At 44.9% G+C, this 10,806-nt stretch overlaps 1 protein-coding gene across 2 annotated transcripts in view; it reads left to right on the forward strand.

The window, feature by feature from the left end:
• The first annotated feature begins 1,433 nt into the window (after window positions 1-1,433).
• GABRR2 (gamma-aminobutyric acid type A receptor subunit rho2) overlaps window positions 1,434-10,806 on the forward strand; it is a 63,742-nt gene continuing 54,369 nt past the window's right edge. The window contains exon 1 of one of the 2 annotated variants that reach the window (XM_006155299.3): window positions 1,434-2,524. In XM_006155299.3, the coding sequence (XP_006155361.1) occupies window positions 2,337-2,524 (188 nt within the window). In that variant the 5' untranslated portion in view covers window positions 1,434-2,336. Of the gene's footprint in view, window positions 2,525-6,522; window positions 6,599-10,806 lie in introns of those variants that run through there. The other variant, XM_006155300.3, reaches the window with a different exon arrangement.

The following is a 10,806-nucleotide window of genomic DNA, read 5'->3' on the forward strand; positions in this document are numbered from 1 at the left end:
GTGGGTAAACTACCATCATACCTTAATGGCTCCAAATCTAGTTCTCTAATTCAGACTTTTTTCCTGAGTTCTGGGCTCACACTCCAGCTACCTGTTGGACACACAGAGATCCCACAGCATCTCAGACGCCACAAGTCAAAATTTATCTCAACGCTATATAAAACTTGCCCACTTCTAATAAATACTAATTAATCACGGTAACATCCGCCAAATCCACCTCCAAATTATAACAGAATCCTTGGTATGGCCATAGGCTTCTGTCTCTACCTCCTACTCTATTTAGTCACTAAGAATATTCTTCAGAACCTGACTATCTCAAGACTTTCCTGTTCTCTTTCACTCTTCCCTTCCTGTAGAGCAGAACCTCGCCCACTTTTGTTATTGTAACTTCTCCCATCCAACGGATACCAATTTGGAGTTCCTTAAAAATTAAAGTGGATAGGCCAGCCTGTGGCATGGTGAGGATGGCTAGATCTCACATGGCTGGCTCAATGGTTTGAGTTCCAGACTTGGTGTCTTCAAAAACACTCCAGGTCTGTGTGCATGCATGCCCAAAATCTCAAAAGGAGGGAGAAACAAAAAGGATTGTGGCATGACCATTCTCCATGGGAGGTGCTTTCCCACTTTCTGTTTGTCTCCTGCAAGCACATGCACCCACTTGCAAAATTAGAAAAAAAAAAGTGATTAGATTAACCCACTTTGCTTAAGGAAATTAAAAGAGTATTTCCTTTTTTCCTATAAAATCAAATCCCAATTCTGTTGGGTTGTGGGGAAAGTCATGACACATTTTTGCATAGAAAAACAGGAAAATACTCATGACTTTCTTTCCCAATGACCTAACATTCTCCTTCTGGCCATACCATCTTCTGACGTCTATCCTTAATTCCATAATGTTTCTTTTCTTTTTCTTTTTAAGACAGATTTTTTGCTACAGGTCGCATCCGCTCACCAGAGCGAGACAGAAACAGAAAGCAAGAAATCACCCCCCGGGGGGATGGCCACACCTCATCTCTTATCCTCCATTCTCCTCACAGGATTTTGGGCATGCATGCACATGTGCCCAGCATGAGTTTCAAGCCACCTGGTCTGGGACTCACCATGGTTGACCATGTTGGTGTCCAGCAACATAACCATTACACCATCTGCTGACCCCTCTTTTTTTATTCTTTCTTTCTTTCTTTCTCTCTCTCTCTCTCTCTCTCTCTCTCTCTCTCTCTCTCCCCCTCTCTCTCTCCTCTCTCTTTCCCTTAAGTTTACCAGAGGATGCTTATGCTTGCCAGAGAGAGACAGAAGTCAGAAGGGGAGAAAACACTACCCCAATGGGATGTAGTCATACCATAATCCCATATTCATTTTTCCATCCTGCTGGAATTTGGGGCATGTGTACACATGTGGCCTGTGTGTTTTTTCAAGCAACAGGGACCAGGAGTCGAACCATGAAGTTGGTCATATGGGGTCTGGCTCCCTTAACTACTAGGCTAGAGACTGACCACCTCCCTACGTTTCTACTATGTTAAACTCTCTGTTGCCAGCACAGCAGGCAAGCAGTAAGCAGTTTCTATTTTATTGCATTCAGTATTACCATATGTATCTCTACACTTCTAATGTGCATAATTCCAAATCCCAGAGTCAAGCCTAATTTATAATGCTTGACTTTAAACACTTTAGAATTAAAGACTAAAGTTAATTAAATGTTCATGATAGGAAGAAGAGCTTATATAATCACAGATTTTTTTTGATTTATGCTATTCTTCAAAATCGAAATGAGGTTTATGCTTTGATAAGTTTTCTCTGAAAACAAAGCAAAAATAATGTATTTGGGGTTCACAGGCAGAGTACATTCTCTTAGATCAAGAATGACAGCAGCCCTGTGAAAACAGGTCATTCGCATGTCTCCTTAGCATTTTCAGGACACATTCATGCACTCATCTCCACATCCACCAAGGCTTCTTTGCAAATCCACTCAGAATCCAAGCTGACTCCCTGGTGGATAGGACAGACTGGTTTTATGCAGTCAGAGAGATGGATTAATGATCTCAGCAAAAAGCTGGCATGTTCAAGAGATTTAATTTTTTTTTTTTATGTAACAGTTTTAGCCAAAGCTGTTCTAGGATTCGGCGGAAGCAGAGTTTCACAGGAGGACAAACTTCTTGACTAATGGCCAATCACTAAGCAGCAGGGAGGGCAAAGCCTGGTGCTTGTGTCACAGCTGGTGGGTGGGGGGTTGGGGGTGGGACAGGCATCGGAATCAAACAGTAAATCAGGAAATCGGCCTTGCCAGCCATGCCCTCACAGCCCCTCCGAGAAGCACCATCAAGAGGAAGCAGACTGAATCAATGGTCAAACCAGGGGGAATCTGCCCCTCCGCAGGTTACTGGAAAGCAGCTTGTTGCATCATAGACATTGACAAAATGCCTTATTTTCCAAGATTTATTTGGTTCTTGTTTTGCCTGATGGTTCTGGTGGAGAGCAGAAAGCCCAGGAGGAAGAGATGGACAGGGCAGCTGGAAATGCCCAAGCCAAGGTAATGTCCCTGGTGGGAGGGAACAAGGTCACTAGCAGCAGCAGCAGGGTGGCGGCAGCAGCGGCACAATGGGACAGTTTCCCAGGAGCGTCAGGGGTTATGTCATCTCAGACTCTCTTCTCCAGCCGGAGGTAGAAGCGGACCTCTACCTCACTGAGCGCAGCCTCTCACTGAGCACAATGTGAGACCAGGTTGAGCCTTTCCTTCTGATGCCTGTGTTCCACCAAGGTATTTTGATCTAAAGCAGACAGTTAAAGACTTAGTGGGTAAAAACTCTTTACTTCTCCATTCGTGCTGCTTTGTTTCTCAGGCTTACATCCTGGAAGGGACCACAGATGGCGTGTATTTAGCCTGACCTATTAAAATGTAACTGGGAGTCATCATCTTTAAATTATTTGATAAGACTAAACTTATAATGATACTGGGTTTTATTTTTATTTTACTGTTTTGAAACTTGGAAAAGGTGTTTGAAATTTGGTAGATTATCAGAAATACATGTGTGGACAACAGTGAATGCTATTCATGATGTAATAAAGATATATCCAAGAAATACTGGTTAGGTCCAGAATTTGCATTCGAAATCGTTACAGTAGAAAGCTAAGTTCCTTGATAAGTTTTTTGTAACCGATTTACAAGGGATGCCACTCCAGGCCTGAGGTAGTCATAAGGATGTTAGGCATAAGATGAAAACAAGCAGCTGCAATACAAACACCATGTGTGGAAGGCCACACATCTACTTTCCATTCTACTAAACATTGAGTGAACTAATGGTTTTGAATATAAACTAGCATCTTGTACATTTTCTAGGTCAGTAGTTTCCAAACATTTTTGATCATGCATTATTATCAGTGACAGGTTTTTGAAACTGTTTCTTTATGCCTTTTTACTTACAAAGTACACACATAAACTATTGTAAATACGTATATTACATAAAGCTTGATTGCTTCCTTATACTTGGAAAAAAATGAACTGTAACTAAGAGAATCTCTCCTTCCAGCACCCCAGTAGAGACTACTACTCTAGGGGATGTGAATGTTCTCTAGGGCCTAACCCTGCTCAGCCAGAAAGCAACAGATCGAAATCGAAGCAACAGAATAACGAGGAAGAGGCACTGCTCTGAGAGATGTATGCATTACTTTGCCCGAGTCATATGTTGCTGAACTGGAAGAGACCTCAGAGGTCATCTGGTCCAGCAGTTCCACTGAGCTCTAATTTTGGTAAACATGACTAGGTGTTGTGTGAAAAGAGGGGTTCCATGGTCAAAGAAGCTTGGAAAATTTTGGTTTTGACCATTTTATTTATTGAATGGTCAAAATAATAATAATTATTATTGGAGAGGTTTTTGCTATAGGGTGCTTGCGCTCACCAGAAAGACAGAGAGAGAGAGATAGAAAGTGAGAAATCATCCCCCAGAGGGGATGGCCACGCTGCAATCCCTTCTCCTCCATTCTCCTCTCGGGATCTTGGGCACGCACGCACATGCGCCCGGCATGAGTTTAAGCCACCGGGTCTGGTACCCGAACCACGGTCAACTACATGAGAGTTCAATGACATAGCCATTACGCTAACTGCTGGTCCTGGTTTGGACCATTTTAAACAGACGTCTTCATAGCAAATATATAGAACCTTTATTATGCAAATAGGTATTGTGACTCTTGAAGAGGGAGATACATTTCAACAACCACAAATGTCACAATCTTTCTAGACCATCCTGTGGAATTCCGACTCCACAAAGCACACATACAGAAACTACAAATCAGCTCACTCGACTGCAAGTACTGGCTCGGAGGCCAGAGCAGTTCACATGCGTGCTGGTGGCTCTCCAGAGCTGGAACACAGGTTCCTGATTTATTCTGTCTGGAGGAAAAGCTTTGTCTTTTCCTAAAACTGTTTCCAAAGAACGGTGCTGAGGTTCAGCACGAGCACCTTGGGGTTGCTCAGGAACCCACTTGGCTGCCTGGGCTGTCACAGCATTACTGTCACTTCTCAGTAAACCCAAAGTCTCTTTCCGAGACACCTGCATCAGCCTGGAGAGAACCTGAATCTGACTCTTAGGAATGAAGAGAATTTTTTGAAATGCATTCCATGATGTGTTAAAGTGAGAAAATAGATATACACATACATTAAGGAAAATAAAATAATTAGGTAACTGAGGCTTGGGAAAAGAAAAAGAACGTGTTCTGGGCCTTTCTGAATGTACCAGGGCACAGACAGACATTCACAGAACATGTCTCTCTCTAAAAACTTTCAGCCAAGCCTCTGACAATTTATTTTTCAAAAATAGTCATACTAAGGGACCAGCAAGTGGCATGGTGGTTAAGGTGCTGGACACTCCCACATGTCAACCACTGTTCAAGTCCCAGACCTGGTGGCTTGCTTTTTCACTTTCTCTCTCTCTCTCTCTCTCTCTCTCTCTCTCTCTCTCTGTGTGTGTGTGTGTGGTCATATTAAAATAAATGAATGAATAAATAAAATTAAATTTAAAAAATAATTCTTAAAATAAGTAGTTATACTAATGAATTAGAATAAAATGACCTGATTTTGGTCATAGAGGACTTTATCTCCTTATGAGCATTCCTTTTTAAGAATTCCTGTTCACACAATCATACTCGCACATGGATACCACACACGACACATGTGATTTCACAGCCACACATGCACAATACATGTGATCACACATTCTCACACAAACATAGTCTCCCACACAGTCATGTACTCAGATATAGTCACACACAATATACATGACCACACACATACATGCTGTTAGGTGCTCTTCTAACCTGTAAGGCTTTCCTGCATCACCCGGGCCGAGGTGCTCACAAGTATTTCACCAGCACCCACTTTTTCAAAAACTGGTTCCAGTGTTCTGACCTCTTGTGTCCCTGCTTACTGACTGGCTGCTGACACTGCTCTCAGCCATGGCTTGTTTCATTCTGCTCTTCCTGCCTCGCAACCTCCCAACTTTGTTCCCACTCTCCCTGGCCCTGCTGCTATGTGGCCTTCTGACCACATGCTTGCTCCATTCCTGACAAGGGAGGGAGGACCCTCTTCACTGAGATCTGAAAAATGAACCAAGCTCTGGGCCACGGGAGTCTGACGCCCAGCCCTGGATAACACCGTCTAGCCCCTCAGGGTCTCCAAGCCTGGAGTCTCCTTTCAGATTGCCTTCTCCATGTGCTGCCTCCATGGGGCCACCTGCCCTTGGCTGTTCTCCTCTTGGTCGCATCATACTTCTGTATGAGACTTTTGCTCTCCTGCTGCCCAGCGACCCTTAACCACTGCAAGAGGGACTCAGGGAAGGAAAAAGAGTTAAGAAGTCGAGAAACTAGGTTCAGCCCCTGATCTGCCACTCTGACCATATAGCTATGTTTCCTGATCTTCCTGGACCTCAGTTCTGTATGCTGCACCCAAGAGCAGCTTTGCTCTCCTGCTGCCCAGCGACCCTTAACCACTGCAAGAGGGACTCAGGGAAGGAAAAAGAGTTAAGAAGTCGAGAAACTAGGTTCAGACCCTGATCTGCCACTCTGACCATATAGCTATGTTTCCTGATCTTCCTGGACCTCAGTTCTCCCAACTGAAAGAGAGCAGCAAGGCCTTCTCCCTGGGATGATGTTAGAGTAAGGTGAGGTGTCTGCAGTGGCAGCTCAGGGCCTATGCAGAGGGCACTGAGCCATCAGGACATGGCGATGACAACTGCTACTACAGGAGGAGCATCCCTTTTGAAAAGGCTTGGGAGCAGGAGTGTTTCAGATCTTTCAGATTTTAGAGAATTTGCACATATGTAATGAAGTATCTTGGGGATGAAACCTAAGTCTAAACACAAAAATCACTTGTTTCATATATACCTCTTACACTAAAAGCTTGAGGTAATTTCATACAATATTTTTATATGACACTATTTAACTATGTCCCAACACATGACGTTGAGTATGGAATTTTCTACTTGTGACATCATGGTGACACTCCAAATGTTTTGGATTTTGGAACATTTTGGATTTGGGGTTTTCAGATTAGGGATGCTCAACCTGTATTATAAAACCACATGATGACATTGGCCCTTCTTCCAAAAGCATAGTAAGCGCATTCCCTTTTCTCTTACTTCCTCCAACCCAAAGGCTAGGCTCGAGGTGCTATGAAGTTCTGGCTACCCTGCAGGAAGTTAGGGCTCAGGAGTCTAGAATCTGAGGGCTAACACTGTCCAGACAGTGGACACAGGATAGCTCCTGTGAAGAGAGGAAGAGCACCAGACTTATGCAGAGTGCAAAGGTCAGGACCTTAGTGGCCTGAGTTATCAAATAGCTAGCTTCTTAAAAAACATATTGGGCCCTGGGCCAGCACATGGTATGGAGGTTAAGCACTGGGTTCCATGTGGTTGACTGCAGATCTAGTCCTGGACTAGGTGGCTTGAGAAGCACACTGTGTGTGTGTGTGTGTGTGTGTGTGTGTGTGTGTGTGCAAAGTCCTAAGAGAATGCAGGAGAAGGGATTGCATGGCCATTCCCTCTGGGACAGCTTTCTCCTCTCCCTCTCTCTCTGTCTCTCTCTGGCAAGTGTGGACACCCTATAGAAAAAAAATCATTTAAATGCTGGACCCTCAATGGTGGGATTCAAATCCCTCTCTTGCTGGGGTGGTGGCATGCTGGGACTTCCACTCCTTTAATCCCCCTCTAAATCATGTGGGAACTGTGCTGACCTAAGGATTTGCTTCCTGTGAGGCAGAGGGCGTGAGCTGGCTGCACTCACAATCTAATGTCTATGATCTGATAAGCTCTGGGGGTGAGCTCTTCATCTGCCTTCGGGGCGTTTTTGTTGAGGCACCTGGACAAGGCCCCTCACAAGTCGCTTCCCAAGGAACCAGGTCTGATGCCACTCCGCTGCTGGAGGCCTGGCTTGGGGAAGAGACCAGAGAGTATGCAAGCTTAGAAGTTCTGGTCATGACTACACAGCGTCAAGGGCACTGGCCTCAAGTCCCATGTGCTAGCTATCGGGAAGGATGTTAAATTGGACTCTCCTCTGCCATACAGCTACAATGGTCTATCGAAAGCATCTGACCATCTTCCTCCTCCATCTCCTAAACGTCTTCATTATTTTCCTATTGCCTTTATATAAAAACAAAATTCTTGATATGACTTTTAAGGCCCTGCCTGGCCCCTATAGCTTCATTCTTTCCATTTCAGCCACACATTCCCTATTTCCCCATTTCATATCTAATGCCCACTCTTCCTTCAGCCTAGGTCTCTTCGAACTCAATGTATCCCACACCTAAATGGATGTGTTGAGTGTAAGTGCCTACAGCATACTCACCTAGGGATAGGCAGTCAGACAATGGATAGAAAGACCTAGAGCAGAAGGTATAGATTTAAAAATTGTCAGCATGTTGATGACAATTTAACCCTGTGGCATAGGTGAGCCAGCCAAAGAGAATGTTCAGAGAGAAGAGAAGGTGGCGAGGTCAGGGCCTTGGGAACACCGGCATTTAAAGATTGAACTGAGGACAGCGAGAGTGGAATGGAGACGGAGACGGAACTAGCAGAGGGTAGGAGGAAAACCGAGTGCCTCATCCTAAAAGATAGTTTCTTTCTTTCTTTTTAAATTTATTCATTCTTTTATTTTAATTTGACCCAGACACACACACACACAGAGGGTAAGTGAGAAAGCAAGTCACCAGGTCCGGGACTTGAACTATGACTGGCCACGTGGGAGTGCCCAGCGCCTTAACCACCACGCCACCTGCTGGCCTCCTAAAAGTTTCTAGCATACATGTGGCCCTCCCTGTTTTAGGCATCAGAGAGGCCAACTCTCAGCAAGAGCAGCCACAGGGCCTTGGGTTGGGTACAAGTGGGACCTACTTTAGACTAGTACTGAACAATAAAACTTTTTGTGATTGTGTAACTGTTACGTATTTGCAGTGTCCAATATTACAGCCAACAGCTACATGTGGCTATTGGGCATGTAAGTGTGGCCAGTGCAACTGAGGAATATTGATTTTATTTCATTTTAATTTGAACAGCCATATGTGACTAGTGGCTACTGTGCTGACAGCACAGCTTCCAACCTCCCCTGGAGTTATACCAGCTGGGTAGAGAAGGGAAGGGGAGTTAAGACAGAGCCATAGAAAGACGTTTCCGACATCAGGACCTCAGGAGAGAAAATAGGTCACTTCCCTCGTACAGAGGTTAGCCAGGAAACATGTCTATTTCTCCCAAAAGTAAACAAAGTACGATAAGAACAGAGAGTAAAATAGGAATATGTATAATTGAACAGAGGACACTCATAACAGGTTCTCTTCGTTTTTTTTTTTTTTTTTTTTTCTGAGAGGGCATCTGGTTCCTTCCACATGTGAATTAGCAGTCCCCTCAATTTTTACATCTAAATCATCACCACCAACAGGTGGTGCCCTCCTGTCCCCCCCCCTTTTTTTGGTATAGAAATGTACCATTTTATTATAAAGAATCTCACAAAAAAATGAAAATAGTATCTCAAAAAAGGAAACTAGAGGGAACCAGCAGTTAGCTTAATGGCTATGTCGCTGGATTCCCACATAGTTGACCGCGGTTCGCGTCCTGGACCCGGTGACTTAAAACTCACGCCAGATGTGTGTGCGTGCGTGCCCAAGATCCCGAGAGGAGAATGGAGGAAAAGGGATTGCGGCGTGACCATCCCCCCTGGGGGGTGATTTCTCGCTTTCTGTCTCTCTGTCTCTCTCTGTCTGTCTGGCGAGCGCACGCGAAAATCTCTCCAAAAACAAAAAAAAGGAAACCAGATTACCACTTCCACCTGCAGGACTAGGGGCAGCCGAGGCAGGCAGTTGTGAGGGTCATGGCTCCCAAGTGGGAAGGTAGGAGACCAGAACCCATCCAAAAATAACTGATGTCACCTTAGGAGCCTGAAAAGAACAGGGTCCCTGAAGACCTGACTACCCCTTCTAGAATGCTAAGGGGACCTTTCCAAAGCTACTGAACAGGCATTTGGCATTTCAGAGTATGGTTCAAAGCTAACCAGGGAGGGATGAGTGCAAGGAGCTGCTAGGGGAGTTAGCCCAGTGGGCTACCCTGGGCTCGGGGCCCTGATTCCTGTCTAGTTCCTGGAGATATTGATAGTTAATATATTTTATATAAATACACAGAAATAGAAAATATAAAATCTGAGGGCGTGGGGAACTTGGCAAGGAGTCAGATCTGAAGAGGTTGCTCAGGCCATCTTGCCTTCCTCCTCAACCCCTTTGGCTTTGGGCTTCTCCTCCTTAGCTTTCTCCTCCTGCCCTTTCTTCTCTTTCTTCCTCATTCCCTTCCTTCTTTCTCTCTTTTTTTTTTTTCTGGTTTTCTTTTTCCTTTCTCTCTTTTTTGTCTAATAATAACCCTATCAGTAGATAAGTGCTTTAGAATATTTTGGATTTGACTGCTTTAAGACTGTGTGGGATCATAATGAAAAAATTATCTGGAAAGAGCGAGTGTGATGGGGTTGGACAATGACATAGTGGCAACACAATGTTCTGCAAGGCTGACCCCTGTGGGAAGGCTCTGGGTTCATGTCTGGAGACCTCTCTGAGTGTGCTGGACATGTGCCCATGATCTGGGGCTGGCTGAAGCTGGGGGTGCACTGCAGCATCAAGACTCAGTTAGGGGCCCAGCCTCTGAGGTGCAGTTGGTAGTGTACTCGATTGCACCCAAGCTAGGAGCCACATGGATTGAGTCCCTGGCCCAGTCAACCTGAAATAATGGAGTGCACCTGTGTGCCCAGGATCCTGGCAGGCTGGAGAGGAGGAAGAAGATAACAGTGTAACCAAACCTTGTGAAGGATACTTCTCTTTGTATGTGTGTGCTCTAAAAAAAGTTAAAAAAAAAAAACAAAAAACCCTGTTGAGAATGCTGTCTTTGTCTCTCTTGCTCAATGATTGAACAAATAAATAAGCTTTGGAGAAACAAGGAATGAGACCGAAAGAGAAAGGAGTTATTCCTTTTCCTCTCCTGGTAGAGAGGAAAGGGCCTGGCTAGGAATTGTGGTCCTATGCTCCAGCTCCAGATGTCACCATCTAGCTGGGTGGTCAGAGCAGCTTGTCCCCAGCTGTGGTCTCAATCCCCACTGGCTGTGGACTATGTTCTGGGAATGGAGTCTCCACACCAGGGTAGACCCATGCCTGGCCTGATGGGAACAGCATCACATCTGATTAGAATAAGGCCAGCACTTGAAAACATTGACTAGGGGCCAGTGTGTGGTGTGGTGATTAAGGTGCTGGCCTCTTACATGGCCGACCGTGACTCAAGTCTTGGACCTGATGGCTTG

This window comes from Tupaia chinensis, unplaced genomic scaffold (assembly GCF_000334495.1).
Source record: "Tupaia chinensis unplaced genomic scaffold, TupChi_1.0 Scaffold000444_1, whole genome shotgun sequence".
Taxonomy (NCBI): Eukaryota; Metazoa; Chordata; class Mammalia; order Scandentia; family Tupaiidae; genus Tupaia; species Tupaia belangeri.